The following is a 17,670-nucleotide window of genomic DNA, read 5'->3' as shown; positions in this document are numbered from 1 at the left end:
TGAGGGAACAGTTGTAACTCGAGGACTACCTGTAGTCTGCCGGGTATGCAATTCATCAAGACTTCTAAGGAGTCCATGGAAGAGAGTATCTATAACTCAAGGCTGGTTAACCTTGAGTTTGTATCTATTGTTTGCTCTTGTGTTGTTATGGTTGAAGCTGAAGTATTCATTGACAGGTAGGACATTGCAATGTATGATTTTATATGCTAAGATCTGACCGAAGGCGGCATAGTTCTAGGTCGAAGGCGGCATAGTTCTAGAACTAGCATTGATGACGTTTACCTAATTAAGTAATGAAACATGTGCCAGCAACAACCAAGCTCCAGACTGCAGGGGTCGTCAAACTTGCCGGCTTTAAGACTTGTGGACTTCAACTCCCAGAATTCCTCCTTCAGTCCTGTTAGCTCAGGAATTCTGGGAGTTGAAGTCCACAAGTCTTAAACTTGCCAAGTTTCCTGAATATCCTTGCTCCAGAGAGCACCAAGGAGACCACGTTTTTAGAGCACTTGTCTCAAGCGGGCAGGTGAATGTTACGTGGACAGGACCGGGTGACGAAGTCGGGACAATCCTAAATGACAGAACCTTTAGGAAGACGCGAACCACGTCACGTGTCCAGATTAACATAGAGAGACGCTCATTTCCTTGCCGCCGCCGTTTCCCCTCAAGAGGGCGCTCGCGCAATTGTCCCGCGTTAATCCGTGGATTCCCCCGGAAGAAGCCCCGCCCTTCTCTTCCCCAGCTCCACCCCTGTCCCTCTTCACCCCCCCCCAAGCGGTGGGAGGAGCGACGAAGACGACGACGCCCCCTCGCGGCCTAGGCCGCTTCTCTCTAAACACGCGAGCTTCGGCGCCTGGAGGCGGAGTCCCCTTGGCTGACTTTGTGTTGGGGGCATGTTCTCCGCCGCCCTCCTGAAGTGCCTGAGGCCGAAGCCGCTGCGTTTTTACAGCCCGCTTTGGGGGATCAGGTGAGAGTGGCTGTCTAGTGTGGGAGGAGGCAGAAGGGTTCCCTAAAGGGGGAAGCGGGAGGAAAGAGAGAAAGGGATCTCATGCGGAGAAACTAGAGAAGAAACTTCACCTGCCGGCAAAAGCGCCGTTGCTTCTCCCCCTGTTACAATTCTGGGGCCAACCGATTTCCCCGAATGCTTTCCAAATATATTTGGGATTACAATGCTCATCGCCGCCAGCTCGCTTGGTTTTAAAATGTGGGGTTGCAGCGCTGCCTGAACAGAAGGGTTTCCCTTTGCAAAGATGCCGGGCGTTAAAAGCAGGCGCTATCATTTATTTTTATTTTTATTTTCCCATACCGTGGAGTAAAAGGGAAAGAAGTTCTGCTGGATGCTAGAAGGGTGTTTTTAAGAGCTGACTGAAAAGTAACTAAGAGGATCGAGTAAGAGGGTTTCTTAAGTTTGCGTTGGGAAGTAAGACAAGCAGAAACGGTGCTGAGAGTCGCACCGCTTCTGCATATTCCAAAGATGCAATGTGAGATTCTTTGAGAGTTTCACTGTTTTAAAATGTGCTTGCTGGCTGGAAAAAGTTTCCGATGTATATGTCCTAAATATGTGTTTTAGGGTGAGGAATTGAAGAATCCAGATCTTCTTGGACTCTACTCGAGTGTTAGTATTTCACCACGCTGAAACATTGGGTGATATTGAGGTTGTTATTTATGATGGGTTCCAAAACTGCTAATAGCCATGATCTACATATTTCTCTCTCTCTGTGTGTGTGTATAATGAAACAGTTGGGTAATAGATGTAAGGAAGATCCCTTTAACAATCCCAAGTTTTGGGGAAATCTTGGTTTTAAAACAGCTTATTTTTATGCAGTAAATAAATGTATCTGATAATATATAGGGTATAATAATAATATTATAATAGGGTAACAACCCTAGGCCAGTTTAGCTCTGTCGAAGCAAAAGAGGTAATAGTTAGGAAGATGAGACATGGGAATTATGTTCATTCTTTACGTTTAAAGTGTCCTCTTTTTCTTCCATCAGTTTTTGGCTGCTGTGTTGCTATGAATCTACAAATACATCCAGTGATCAAACACTGTCTCTCTCACTTATTTGACAGTACATATTTGAAAATTTGATCTCAGCAATGCTCCTAAGCATTTAAGTCGCTCAGAGCCTGATTCTCAGCCCATTGTCCCATGGCTATATTTGTCCACTTTAGATGAGGTGCCCTATTGTCTCTGAATAGTACACCATACAAACAGATATCACTAGAAATAGCACACAGTAATCTCTCTTCCTAGACAGTATGCAGCCAGATAAATAAATTTCATCTTGCTGTGAAACAGTAAGGAAGGAAATGTACTTCAAAAATAACAACTCAATGTACTTTTGATGGCCATTCTGTTAGAATTATGTTGCTGATGGGAGTACTGTACTAAATCTGAAGCATGAAGTGACTTCTTATATTTGTTCCATCTATGCATAGTGTATATTCCAAGGGACAGTGTTTCAATTTATACACTATTATTGGACTATTGATTGGCTGTGCGGTGTATAATTGTAAGTGCTTGAAGTCTCATAAACTTGGAGTATACTGACCTAAGCATATGTAGGGTTGTCCATTCAATCATTTAAATATATCAAAGATTCGTGTTTGCATAGATTATAGCTAGCATAGATTTTATAGTCATAAAATATCTATCTGAACCTGTTCCTGAACCAGTTCCTATGCAACCATGTAATACTGTGCCTAAGTTCTTGTGCAAGTTATGCACTAGATGTAAATTAGTTCTTGTGCAATGAAGTATAAGTATATATTTATACATAATTTTATATTCACTGTGATGAAGACAAAAACATATATAGTATGATGTGTTCTTTTCATACTGTTCACCATGAACAGTCAGCCAAGAAAGCTGTAGCCAGAATTTCCTGATGGATATGAATTTGAGGGCTACAAACTGGGTATCTGTTTTGTTTTGCCTATTAAAAAATATTGCATTCCAAAAGTTCAGTTGAATTGTCTGCAGCTTGACAAAACAAAAAACACTTGTCCTTTCATTGTTTTGTTGAAATAAAACCTAACCAGTTCTAATGTTGTGACTGAAAAATTGGCTGCTTTCTTAAAAGTTGTTCAGATTTTTTTCCCAATTCAGAATTGCTACTCCTGGTTTTCACTGAACAACATTTTTCTCAACCTGAATTCTTCCCCCTGCCATAGCTTTAGCACAGTGTCAAAGATGTGCAGTTTATACAAAAAAATTGTGGATATAGCAAAAGCTAGCAAAAACAGGTAATAAAAAGTAATTTAATATAGGAGAGACATTCAACAGTGTGGCAGGGAACTCAGGTGATGTTTGGCAAAACTGAGATGGAATTGTCCTGGTCTTCAGTTACACTGACCATGATAACCTTCTGTATGCAAAGATTTGGAGTAGGGGTCACCATGCATCATTGGTTTACCCCCTTCCTAAGCAACTGATAACCAACCGTCTGTGATGGTGGGTGAAGAGAAAACAAGTCCACTTTGCTATTTTATGACCACAACAGGGTTCAATCCTTTCTACCCCTACTTTTCAATGTCTCATGGAGTTGCTAGGTAAATACCGTGTCAATGTGCAGGTAAAACCTCTTCATCTCTGCTTGGAGAGATCTTGCAATTGAGATACCTGACTGTCCAGAGGCTGCTAGGATTTGGATAAGGAGGAACAGGAAACCCTAGCAAAACAGAACGGCTATGGATAGATACCTTTTGACCAGAGATATACCTTCTTTAGTTCTGAATGGGGTCAGTTCCCTTGGTCTGAATAGGCTCATAATTGGGCACCTCTTTGGAACTCATAACTCCTGCTTGAACAGCAAGTAGAGACCATAGCTAGGATATCTTTTGCATAATCAATTTGTATATACCAATTGCAACCTTTCCTGGGCCAGGGGGTATTATAGCTAGCATAGATTTTATAGTCATAAAATATCTATCTGAACCTGTTCCTGAACCAGTTCCTATGCAACCATGTAATACTGTACCTAAATTCTTGTGCAAGTTATGCACTAGATGTAAACTAACTCAGGCTTTTTACAGTTCTCAACTGGCCTACTGTAAGACACTCTGCACAGGGCTGTCCTTGAAGACCACCAGGTTTAACATGCAACCAACTTCCAAATGTAATTTAAGGTATTAGCCGTCACCTTTAAAGCCCTAAATGGTGCAAGGTGGCTATCTCCAAAACTATTTTTTTTCCAGATGAATATGAGCGTAAGCTCATTGTGCAAGTTCAGAGAGGGAAATTCGTGTGGAGGATCCCATCTCCAAAGGAATTCCATTTACAGAGTAGCAGAGTTTTCTCAAATATAGTACTTCTTCTATGACATAGCTTGCCCACACATAAAAGAACCCTCTCCTCCTTACTAAGTTACAAAAATAGATGACATTTTAATTCTGGAAAACAGCATTTGGGGAATGTTGTATTTTTATTTATGACCAACATCTGCTGATTATATAATGAAGTTGTACACTGATCGAACATATTTTAAAATAGAGTGGCATAGAAATATCAGAAATAAAAATAGAAGACTCCATTTTTTTTTCTTTGCCTAAGTTTATATATGTATACATTGTGAGACAAAGAGAAAATGGAGTCTTGGTGATCCTAATAATGGCTTATGTGTGGTCACAGAGGTGATGTCTTCATGCATTAATGGTGAGGCCCACCTGCAGCCGCAACACAACCATTAAATAAATTGGCAGTTTCATGAGAAATAGAGAACTGAAATATCTTTCTTTCCACAAGCATCCATGTAGTTAGGGAGTTCACTTTCCAACTTCTTGGACATATCTAGTAGTTGACAAAGTCAACTTCCCTGGTGCTATGGATAAATATGTAACTATAACCATAACTCTCTCTCTCTCTCTCTCTCTCTCTCATGAAATCTCTAAAAAGAATAATGCATTTTCAAGAACATTAAGTTTGTATGCATCTTTGTAATCGTGTGACAATTGTAATTTAGCATTATCTACTACAAAAGTAATACTATACTCTTTTGACTAATTTCAAGATTATTTTAAGCAAACCATTCAGAGCATAATTATTGCAAAAAGACTACAGATATTTTAGAAAATAAGTAATTGTAGGATATGTATTCCAAATCACAGTGAAAAAAACAGGATTTCACCTATAATTTATTTTTTAATGTTTAACGTAATAGAAAGGGGAAAAATAGTCTTTAGTTCAACCTGAAAAAGGAGGTTGCTTCTAAACAACAGCCTACATACTACACATAGTTTATCACAGAAACTCTTTAAATAGAACATTATTCCGATATGAATTCTGTCAGTTTGTCTGTTTGTATTCTGAAACAATCAGTTGCAAATTGAAATAATCCCTTCCTTAGGTGTCTTTTCCAAGTAATGAGAAAATCAGATTAACATATAATGTGGCTCTAAATTCTAAAATTGATCCAAGACTATTCACTTCAATTGTGCTCTCACAGAAATTTCCTTTTACAAGTAACTGTTTCACTCATCTCATTATAATAATGTTTGAAAAGATATTTTATAATCCCCTAGAAATCATCTAAAATCAAGAGACATGAAACCATTGATCTCATCATGACTTTCACTGATCAAGCTAACTGTAGGTTTTTCCTGTAGGGGCAATAGTTACAGGTGAAACTCGAAAAATTAGAATATCGTGCAAAAGTTCATTTATTTCAGTAATGCAACTTAAAAGATGAAACTAATATATGAGATAGACTCATTACATGCAAAGCAAGATTTCACAAGCTGTGATTTGGCATAATTGTGATGATTATGGCTTACAGCTCATGAAAACCCTAAATCCACAATCTCAGAAAATTAGAATATTGTGAAAAGGTTCAATATTCTCGGCTCAAAGTGTCCCACTCTAATCAGCTAATTAAGCCATAACACCTGCAAAGGGGTCCTGAGCCTTTAAATGGTCTCTCAGTCTGGTTCAGTAGGAATCACATTCATGGCAAAGACTGCTGACCTGACAGTTGTGCAGAAAATCATCATTGACACCCTCCATAAGGAGAGAAAGCCTCAAAAGGTAATTGCAAAAGAAGTTGGATGTTCCCAAAATGCTGTATCAAAGCACATGAATAGAAAGTTATGTGGAAGGGAAAAGTGTGGAAGAAAAAGGTGCACAAGCAGCAGGGATGACCGCAGCCTGGAGAGATTGTCAGGAAAAGACTGTTCAAAAGTGTTGGGGACTTTCACAAGGAGTGGACTGAGGCTGGAGTCAGTGCATCAAGAGTCACCACACACAGACGGATCCTGGACATGGGCTTTAAATGTTGTATTCCTCTTGTCAAGCTGCTCCTGAACAACAAACAACATCAGAAGCGTCTTACCTAGGCTAAAGAAAAACAGAACTGGTCTGTTGCTCAGTGGTCCAAAGTCCTCTTTTCTGATGAGAGCAACTTTTGAATCTCATTTGGAAACCAAGGACCCAGAGTCTGGAGGAAGAATGGACAGGCACACACTGCAAGATGCTTGAAGTCCAGTGTGAAGTTTCCACAGTCTGTGTTGATTTGGGGAGCAATGTCATCTGCTGGTGTTGGTCCACTGTGCTTCATTAAGTCCAGGGTCAATGCAGCCATCTACCAGGACATTTTGGAGCACTTCATGCTTCCTTCCGCAGACGAGCTTTATGGGGATGCTAACTTCATTTTCCAGCAGGACTTGGCACCTGCCCACACTGCCAAAAGCACCAAAACCTGGTTCAATGATTGTGGGATTACTGTGCTTGATTGGCCAGCAAACTTGCCTGACCTGAACCCCATAGAGAATCTATGGGGCATTGCCAAGAGAAAGATGAGAGACATGAGACCGAACAATGCAGAAGAGCTGAAGGCTGCTATTGAAGCATCTTGGTCTTCCATAACACCTCAGCAGTGCCACAGGCTGATAGCTTCCATGCCACGCCACATTGAGGCAGTAGTTGCTGCAAAAGGGGCCCAAACCAAGTACTGAGTACATATGCATGCTTCTACTTTTCAGAGGTCTGATATTGTTCTCTGTACAATCCTTGTTTTATTGATTGCATGTAATATTCTAATTTTCTGAGATTGTGGATTTGGGGTTTTTATGAGCTGTAAGCCATCATCATCACAATTATGACAAATCACGGCTTGAACTATCTTTCTTTGCATGTGCTGAGTCTATCTCATATATTAGTTTCACCTTTTAAGTTGCATTACTGAAAAAAAATGAACTTTTACACGATATTCTAATTTTTTGAGTTTCACCTGTATTTCATAATATTGAAATCCTTGGAGAGTAAACCAACAAATTGGAGATTGAAGTACTGTAATGATTTCCGTACACATTTGGAATGTGGCATTTGCAATCCATCTAAAAGGAACATCATTTATGAAGTACAATTTGTTAAGAAGTTACATATAAGAATGAAAGATTGGAAGCAATGACAGAATCAAAACTGGAGGTTGAAATACAGACCAATTTAAAATGCAGATTACACAACTGAAAGTAAAGAATACAGAAAAAAATTAATTAGGAAAATAAAAATGGAAAGTGAAGTCAAAGCTAATGTAAATTAACATTTTTAATAAACTCAGTCAATAAAAAGTGAAGATATTAGATGCTTTTATTTCCAGAGGCAAAGGATTAATTGATTATATCAATATTATACTGGAGATGATTAATCCTAAGGAATAAGACTATGACAAGAAAAATCATGAAGAATAATAACATTTTAGTGAAAACAAAGCTTTTCAAAAATATGGTCTAAGTATAAACGCTGCACTTTTGAATTATAAATTTGAATATTGTTCCGAAAAGGATTGTTCTTTGTTCAGCAATGAACAAGCAGAAACCTGCATGCTTTGGGCACAAGCAAATTAAGAGATTGGAAACAACATTTGCCAAGGATTGTAACTTACTTGGTTGTAGCTAATTCCTGAATTGCTTTATATGTGTGGTTGTTAATTTATATGTTAATTTATATGCAATTTATACTTTACATGCAATGCAGTTGTTAAGGGAATAATTGTCTCATTTTTTAAAAATGCATTTTTAGCTATTTTTTAGCAATAGCATTTTTATCTGCTTGGCAACCTTTTTAAAGAGGTTGCTTCTTCCTTTTGTTTTAATTCCTTTTGCTTTTGACAATCTTGTGTAAATGAAAGCAGCTGTAACATGTTTCTGACTGTCAGCATAAATTTCAAATTGGATCTTAAAATAAGAGCAGGAACTTGCATTGAACTTGTATAAGTCCAAATAATTTAGCCAATTTCTTCAATAGTGCTATTCTCACTCTGTACAATCTTATAATATAGCTTGGCCCAGTTAAACTCGGTTTCCACTCACTGAAAGATTTTGGATGCACACACACACACACATACACACAGAAATATGTCAAATGTAAAAGTGCAGTTGAGGAGGGTTAATTAAAATTGGTAATGCCAGAATTATCACGTAAGTGCTATTGACAGGTTAACAATAGGAGTAGAAGTAGTAGTGGAGATACTGTAGAAGTAATAGCAGTTGTAGTGAAGGTGGTTCCAATACTAAAACTCCCTGCGGCACAGGATCATAGGAGTATTCAAGCAACCAATAGAGACCAAAGAAATCTGAGGAGCCACCTGGATTGCAGGTGCCAGTGACTATGGTAGAGGCCTAGGTGCCCCTACTTCTGGTGCAGCCCTTGGTACCAATGTACCCAGTAACTCTAGATGTGACTAATAGTGACCATGGTTCTCAGAGTCTGGGTTAGCAATAGCACTTAGACTTATATACCACTTCATAGTGCTTTAAAGCCTTCTCTAAGCGGTTCACAGAGCCAGCATATTGCCCCCAACAATCTGGCTCCTCATTTTACCCACCTCGGAAGGATGGAAGGCTGAGTCAACCTTGAGCCTGGTGAGATTCGATCTGCCAATTTACAGGCAGCTGGCTGTCAGCAGAAGTAGCCTGCAGTACTGCACTCTAACCACTGCACCACCAAGGTTACTTCCTTGGCATTCCAAAGGATGAGACCCAAGGTTTGGGAGGATTGTGGAGCTATCGGCATCTGTTTATCTGACTTTAGTTTTTCTAACAAGGCAAAGCTGGAAGTCAATTTCAGTGTCTTCTTCCTACACCCCTTTTGCCAGCTCCTCCCAAAGATACCAGACTTACATTTTATAACAATCCTCCAGATAAAACCGGCAGGATTGGTGCAAAATCAAATGACCCACTCAGAGGAATTGTGGCCTTCTGTCATTAGCCAACTACTTAATAGTCCTCCAGCTATACAGGCAGCCGCTGGTATGTCATCAGATGGGTATTTAGAAAGTGGATATGCATTTCCTCAGTCCCACTCATGTACTCTTGTGGCTAGTTGGGCCATGCATACTGCTTTTCAAGCAAAATCTGCTTGAACTATCATTGCTTTAATCTCTGTAGGTTACATATTCATCATTGGCAGTTGGTTTGTAAAACGTATCATTCTCTGAGAAGCAGTTATCAAGGAAAAGAAAATATTAATTGGTACTGTTAAAAACAGTCTAATGCATAATTTTTGAAAAACATGCTTTGCTGAAGATCCCAATCAGGAAAATGTCCCCCTTCCTCTTTTAAATTCCTGTCTTCTGTGTTTCCAACCTGGTGGAAGATTTAGAATTGCTTAGAAATTTCATACATATTGGTAATGATGCAGTGACTTTGATCTGTATAAATTTGAAGGTATCCTCAATGGTCACAATAGGATTTGCACTTTTTTCTTTTCAAATTCTGCCATTCACCTCCATGGGATGAAGACTGGGGAAACTATGGTAACCTGCCATTTTGTTTAATAGTAGAATTCTTTTTTACACTTCTTCCAGTTCCGATAGCATATATGGGGAACCATTCACTTGTGAAAGGATAGTTTAGTAATAAATTGCTTATTCCAGTCCCTGTCCACTTAAGTAGGAAGATTTATACCTTTCCATCTCACAACATGTGACCCTTTGCAGCATACAACACCACAACAATTAAAAACTCCAAAACAATTTGAAAACAATCAAAAATAAAATAAGCATCTAAAGCATAGTTTTCCTAAATCTAAACTAATCCAGGGCTTTATTTTTTTAAAAAAGGATAAATATAGTTGTCTTTTATATTGGTATCTTTCCAATACTTCCTTTTGAATTTTACTACTTTCTCCTATGCTAGCAGTTTTATATAGAACTTATGGACAATGGTATACCAAAGACATAAAGCAAATATTTCAATGGGTTTTTGGTGACAGTAGTAACATTAACTTTCTTGCTGACTGTGTTTCAATCCATTTAGAAAACATGTCCAGTGTAGCATCTGGGGAAAGTTCACTTGTATATTTATAAAATATTTCATAGTGGTTGTTGGTGGAAACCTCTGTGCTGTTAGCCTTTGCCCCTTTATGTTTCTGGCACTTTAAACAGCTTGCACATGTCTGAGCACTAACCAAATAAAGATGCAGGTCACACCATAGTTTTGCATTTTCATTTGCGTCACCCAGCAAAATTTGTAAAAGAAAGAGGAGGAGGATGTTTGGAGATTGGGTCTGAGGTAGAGATAGTTCTGGGGAAGAAAGGATAGAAAACTGGAAGGAAATGAGGTGAAGGGAAAAGGTAACTAACTATGGTTGAAAGCAAAGAAGAAAAATCCTATATACGTGTGTATTACAAAAAAGTATTTTAAGAGTAAAAATTCATTCAGGTGAGCAGCATTGATAATCTGAGGCAGGCTGACTTACAAGTAAGGCTGAACTCTGTTTTTTGCCTTAATAGTTTCAACCCATTTTATAATGCCTGAATGTGTAAGCACATGGGACACTGACTGGCAAAGTCAAGGTACTGACAATTGTGTAGTTGTGATGCAAGCCTCTGTCTCCTTTCCTCTTTTGTACACAGGTAGTCCTTGACTTACAAACATTCATTCAATAACTGTTTGAAGTTCAAAAGACACTGAAAAAGTGACAACCATTTTTCACACTTATGACTGTTACAGTATCGCCATGATGACATGATCAAAATTGGATGCTTGGTAACTGGCATGCATTTACGATGGTTGCAGTGTCTCGAAGTCATGCTATCATTTTTTCAAACTACTGACAAGCAAAGTCAACAGGGAAGCCAAATTTACTTAACAACCATGTCACTAACTTAACAATTGCAGTGATTCACTTAACAAGTGTGAGGAGAAAGGTGGTAAAATGGGCAAAACTCACTTAACAACCATCTTGCTTAGCAACAGAAATTTTGGGTTCAATTGTCATAAGTCAAGGACTAGCTTTATACATTCATCATTCTGTCCATTCAACTGCTCTGGATTGAATAAAAGTAAAAACTATTCACCACAGAAGAAAAGAAAAAGAAATAGGACTGGGGCAGCTTTGGGATTATTTCTTAAGAGTACATTATCCTAGATGTGACCTCAAACAAACATTACAACTTAGTACAGCAATATAATTAAATATTAGTATTCTGATTAATAAGAAGCACTGCTACCTAAGCAGCCAAAATCATTCTGTTTCTCAGGTAATATTGTTTTGCACCACTGTTTCTTTGTTGTTTATTAAATTATTGAACAGAGTTGTTTAATGACAAACTATGATACTCTTACATTATTTTTTACTCTAGAGACTTTTCTGCCAATGTATGGAAAGGGTTAAGCATTACTGCCTTCTGTATAAATAGTGATTACACAACACTCTTGTATATTTAAGTTCGAGATTCCTGGGCTAAACTGTTTGCCCAGGGATGGGGTGTCGGATCTGGGAATAACACAGAGAGATTCCATTGCATCTGTTACCTTACGGCTCCACAGCCATGTTTCTAGAGGCCTCATGCGCCAAAAATTAAAACATGCCTCTCTCTAATAACTCCTTTCCAATTTGAAGAAAGAATCTCATCTTCAGGTAATACATGGTATTTATATGTGAGGTTATATATAGGGGTATATGTGTGTATGCATGTGTATATGAATAGCTAGCTAGAGGTAGGTAGGTATGCATTGATAGGCATATTTATTTAACGTCAAGCAGTAGAAGATATTGTCTTGCCTTTTGCTTTCTAAAACCGGCCAAGTTGTGTTTTCTGTTTGTGGTTGATTGTTAAACCTTCAGCGTCCAGATTCCTTTTTGGTAGCATCGGAATGAAGTTCACAGCATAATGTTTAGCAGAAGAACAAATAAGAACCATCTTATGTAAAGATTAATTACACTACAAGCAGCACTAACTCTTTGTAGTAAATTGATTTTTGGGATTGTGAATGATATTGAGCATATGACAAGTTCATCTGAGTTTTTAATTTAATTTTATTTTGTCTTATTTTTCTCCCTTTTCTTTTCACAGTAAAGTGCATGGTGTTCATGTCCCTGTGCTTAAGTTACACACAACTAATTCTACCATGCAATTCAGTCAGGAAGATTTTGAGAAGGCCAAAGAACAAGTGAACCTTTTGCAGGATGAGCCAAGCGATGACATCAAGTTGAAGCTTTATGCATTGTATAAACAGGTATCCCAACCATTTACCTTCTTAAATATGTAAATGTTGAAAAATATATTTGGAATCTCTCTCTCTCTCTCTCTCTCTCTCTCTCTCTCTCTCTTTCTCTCTTTCTCTCTTTCTCTCTCTCTCTCACACACACACACACACAGAAGCAGTATGCTCTGTCCCATAATTGAGTAGACCAGCTTGCCCTGATAGACCAGTCTCACCAGGAAAAAACACTTCACACACACACACACACACACACACACACACCTGATTTTATACTTTTCATAATTACTCCTGAAATATAGCAAAAAGTTTCATATAAGTTTTGGAATAGAAATAATTTGAATAAAAATAAATGATTAATTTATACTTTGCAGTCTAGTAACAGTTTTAGTTTTGCTTGATCATTATCTAACTAGTTTAAACTTGATTTGATTTAACGCAGGCTACTGTGGGCTCATGTAATATTCCCAAACCAAGTATGTTGGATTTTGTCAACAAAGCCAAATGGGATGCTTGGAACTCACTTGGCAGTATGACACAGGTAAGCATACTCTCAAAAACCTTGGTTTAACATTTTGGGTGGGAAGAGTCCTTTAAAACAAAACATCCATTATATCCATGTTAATATAATAATGTAATTTACATAATTTGAGATAATATGTAATCTGCATAATTGCAAATAGTATAAATAGATGCAGATGATATAGCTACATCAGTTACTTAAGTATGCAAATGATGAATTGTTATTAAGTGGCTTCAGGATTTTAGCCTTAAATTTAAAATTTTTTAAAACTAGAGACATAAAACTCTCTCGTACAAGTTTTTTTACTTGATATTAAAGTTGTGGAGAGATCCCATTTTAAGCATTTTGTTTAATAATCTTTTAAAATATAAAATATTATAATTTACATTATTTACATTACATTATTACAATATTATCCATTTACATTATTTCATATATTTTATATGAAGATGCCCATGGAACACAATTGTTGATTCTTATCAAAATATGCAAAATCAAAGGAAAATTTTAATTTCTATGGCGATTTTAATAAAGATGTCACCACCAGAGGAAAGAAAAGGATCTTCTTATTTTACTCCAGGCTGCATTATAAAACTTTGCATAAGTAATGGAGATTCATAACTGATCTAAAGTGAATGAATTCTGCTAAATTAGAAACAAAATTAATTTAGAGTGCTTCTTGATGAAGGATTATGTACTGCACATCAAAAGACAATGTTCAGTTTTTTGCTAATTTCCAAGTGGTCTTCAAAGGGAATTCAGTGTAGAGCCCATTAGAGCAGTCCATTCATGAGGTACAAGTGCTTTCTACTTCAGAGATATCAAAATAAGAGGAACCCACCAATTTAACTTTTCCTATGTTAAAAATATAAGGACAGCAACAGTTGAGTAGTCACTGATATGATAAAATAGGGTTAAAATGCTAGCCTAGAAACCAGGAGACCATGAGTTCTAGTCCCATCTTGGACGTGAAAGCTAGCTGGGTGACTTTGGGCCAATCACACCTTCTCAATCCAACTTTTACCTCACAGGGTTGTCGTGGGGAAAATAGGAGGAAGAAGGAATATTAGATATTTTCACTGCTTTGAATTACTTATGAAGTAATACAGTCAGGATAAAAGTCAAGTAAATAAATAATGACAAACAAGGCAGAAAATTTTATGCCAGCATATTTTTCTGCCGTCTCAAGTACTAGCACCTGGTACTTTGACATATCCTAAGACTGTGATATAATTATGCTGCAAAGAGGCAGCGAGAGACTTTATGTCTTCGTATGCCATCAGAATAGTTCTTCACTCCTCTTTCCATTGCAACATCTATGAATAATATGCACTTTTTCAGGAATATACACTACTGTGCAGAATTAATAATAAAAAAGTATTCAGCTCAAGGTCAAATTCAAAAGGTAATTAATAATAATAAATTAATAAATCCTCTAGCACATACTGAGAGTAAATGATTTCATTTAGTAGCTTCACAAGTACTAGGGATTTATAATATTGTAGAGAAGAAATAATGTTGAAATGTGCCACTGGAATGAATATGATGTTAAAATGTTTAATTCTGCTATACCATGTCAAATGCCTGTTTTGATTGTTTTATTATGATCTGCAGTGTAAATTGTATTTTTAATAAGAAAATTGCATATATTTTAAAATAATTTAAACTATATGTATTCTAATTCTGAAAAAGCCATAGAAATAATAGCATTCAACATATACCAACAAAGAATTTTCCAAAGATATAAATTAATAAAAAAATTAAAAACATAGCAAGTAGATTTGCACTTTTGTCATTTAAAATGTCAAAGATAAAACATGGTATTTCTAATTTTGAATCCTTCACTTTGTGTATTTTTAGTCATTTGTTTATTCAACTTCTATAGCCACCATACTCAACCAAGTGACTCTGATGGCTTACAATTTAAAACTTATAAAACAATATAAATGATTTTAAAAAGAATAAAAACATCTATAAAATAAATAAGTGTAAACAGCAGCTGCGATGATTAATCAACTGATAGCAAAGTCAAGTTATGGGTTTACATTTTCTATCTTGATATCATTTATATATTCTATATATATATTATTTTAATACTGACTTCTCATTACAGGACAATGCCAGACAGAGCTACATTGAACTAGTATCAAGTTTGGTTCCTGCAGAACCTTCTCCAGTTAATGAAATTCCACCTGGTAGCAAATATGAGACACTTGAGGTTACTACTAAAGACAATATCACAAAGATCATGTTAAACCGGCCAAAGAGGAAAAATGCTATCAGTGTCAAGGTAAAGCTTGTAGATTTTGTAGTTTGGGAGCAAATAAAAACAGAGAAGGAAAGTAATTTTTCAAAAGACCATCTATGGATCATTTAAAATGATTTCAAAAAATGGTGCTATCTGTATAGGATTACTAATCACCTCAGACATCTGAGGAAAAGTTACCCCAATGCACTGTTGGGGTTCTTTCCCTGTCTTCTCTTTTCCTCATCTGTTTTGATTCTTTTTTCCCTCCTTGCTATTTTTCAAACACAGATGAATCAAGTACACATGGACTTTGCTTTGTATTCACCTAGGATCCACAAAATTTCACAGGGAATGCTACACATATTTATTATGATAACTACTAACCACCCCCTTTTTTACATTTAGATAATTATTTGAATTTTGACAATGGGAAACTGCCGACTACAAAGAGGTCTAGAGATCCAAATAAGTCCATAAGCTTTTTTTTTTTTTAGAAAACAAAAAGCAATGAATAGACCCAGTCCAGTGCTTTGTTTGTAAGTGTATCTATCTGTCAATAACAAAAAAAAGGATTTGTATGTGCGCTAGGCAATGTTTTTCAAGTCGAAGAAGCTAATTGGAGTAGCAAGCAGTACACTGGTGGGTCGGTTATTTGAAATTGTTGATTGATATAATCAGTCACCTATATTATTGTCAAGTATTCTCTCAGCAGCCATTTAACACAAGCACTCAAATGTTCTTAGAACTCCAAATGCTCAAGACAATTGGGTTTGTTTGTTTGTTTTTCTTTTGCATATGTTGCTCTTCCCTGTAGGCTGTAGGCAACCAATAATATTTACATACTGCTAAACTTCTTGTACTCTTTAACTGGGTGAAACTGTGCATCATAGGGTAAGATTTTTTTCAACCAAAATACCACAAATGGGTAACTTACAGAATGCCATGATCCATCACTCTCAAGGGAATAAAATTTAGGGAGATTTGGGAAAGTTGTGAGTGCTTCACCTCTGTGGTGATGTACAAAGCAGAAGCTTGCATCAGGTTGTAGTCAAAAGACTGCATATGTTCATTACAAAGGTCAAAACATTTGATATTCTGTATATTTCATTATTCACAATTTGATATTCTGTATATTTCATTATTCACAATTTTATTTGTTGGAAGCATTCTGTGTCTACAGTAGTTCTTAAAAAAAGATTGTATTCTGTTGAGTCTTTGGATGATAGAGATAAAATAGAGATTCAGTACTTCTACCAAAGTTTTTCCTCAAACTTTCTGAATTCTAGAATGGGAATTTATTTTTAATTTGTTAATTCTCTTGTGCAGATGTACAATGAAATTATGAAAGCGCTTGAGGAAGCCGCAAATGATGATTCTACTATAACAGTACTTACAGGTATTAGCTTTTACCATGAAAGTGAAAATCTGTGCTAATATTAAATATTAACAAAACAGCAACGCACATGTTTGTGTCAACCTGCATGCACAGTGAATTTGCAGTTGACAATGAAGTAAAGGTGTTGGATAGTTGGTTAAAAACTGGTTTCAGATGGGTAGTGTGCTAAAAAATTGAGAATCCTAGGGAAAATGGCTATATGAAACAGGCAAAATCATGAGTAGAGATATTTCAGTGATAACAAATATCAGAAGAGTGAAAGCAAGTCAGCATTAAGAGCTAAGGTGGTTTGAGAGTATACAAAAACTGACTTCAAACAAGCATTAGGAATCAGAAACTCATATCTTTTGAGCATATCATGCAAGTAGACGATGGACAACAAACCTGACTGCTTGGCAAGGCTGAAGAAAGTAGAAACGATGGATGGATGACAGGGATATTACTGGGATGTCTTTGGAGGAGCTAAAAGCAATTAAAAAGGCAATCTTGTTCAATCAAGTTTGAGTTAGTGTGGGGAAAGAATATATTTTCTAGATGTAGTAGTTGCATTAACATGCAGTAACAGCATCTAGGATTCTAAAGAATGCTAGTTTTTCATACTGTTGCCAAAATTATTGCTCCCATTTAGTTACTGATTTCTGGAAAGAATTAAGCATGAAAGCCAGTTGAGTGACTTTGGGCCTGTCACTGTCTCAGTCAACACACCTCACTGGGTTGTTGTGGAGAAAATAGGACAAGGAAAGGGCATTGTGTACTTTTGTCACATTTAGTTATTTATAAAGTAATAAAGATGGGATTAAAAATAAGTAAGGTTAATCATTGAAATCAGTGCAGTGTAATCTTCAACTAATGTTGAACCCTGTTCAAAATAAATTGATTACTTTTGCCTAGAGCACTCTTTCTGAAGGTAATACTGGTAGTCCTCTGTTAGTAACCTCTTCGTTCAGCAACTGTTTAAATTTACAAAGGCACTGAAAAAGCAGATTTATGAGCAATCCTAGAATGTGTAGCTATTGCAACAGATATTTTAGGCTCAATTTTGGTTGTAAGTTAAGGACTATATG

The 17,670-nt window shown here is 36.8% G+C and overlaps 1 protein-coding gene across 6 annotated transcripts in view; it reads left to right on the top strand.

The window, feature by feature from the left end:
- Positions 1 to 805: 805 nt before the first annotated feature.
- Positions 806 to 17,670, top strand: part of ECI2 (enoyl-CoA delta isomerase 2) — a 28,497-nt gene continuing 11,632 nt past the window's right edge. For 5 of the 6 annotated variants that reach the window (XR_015748792.1, XM_087961235.1, XM_087961234.1 and 2 more), the window contains exons 1-5: positions 806 to 964; positions 12,292 to 12,454; positions 12,882 to 12,980; positions 15,076 to 15,252; positions 16,537 to 16,606. Coding sequence is in view for 5 of the 6 variants with exons in the window: in XM_087961235.1 (XP_087817361.1) it covers positions 891 to 964; positions 12,292 to 12,454; positions 12,882 to 12,980; positions 15,076 to 15,252; positions 16,537 to 16,606 (583 nt within the window). In the remaining variant the exon portion in view is untranslated. Of the gene's footprint in view, positions 965 to 11,716; positions 11,856 to 12,291; positions 12,455 to 12,881; positions 12,981 to 15,075; positions 15,253 to 16,536; positions 16,607 to 17,670 lie in introns of those variants that run through there. The other variant, XM_026676644.2, reaches the window with a different exon arrangement.

This window comes from Notechis scutatus, chromosome 3 (assembly GCF_049901735.1).
Source record: "Notechis scutatus isolate UNSWTSFEM ecotype Mainland chromosome 3, rNotScu1.2, whole genome shotgun sequence".
In the NCBI taxonomy this organism is placed as follows: domain Eukaryota; kingdom Metazoa; phylum Chordata; class Lepidosauria; order Squamata; family Elapidae; genus Notechis; species Notechis scutatus.
The sequence above is the reverse complement of the archived record's forward strand: the minus strand, read 5'-3'. Positions and strand labels throughout refer to the sequence as shown.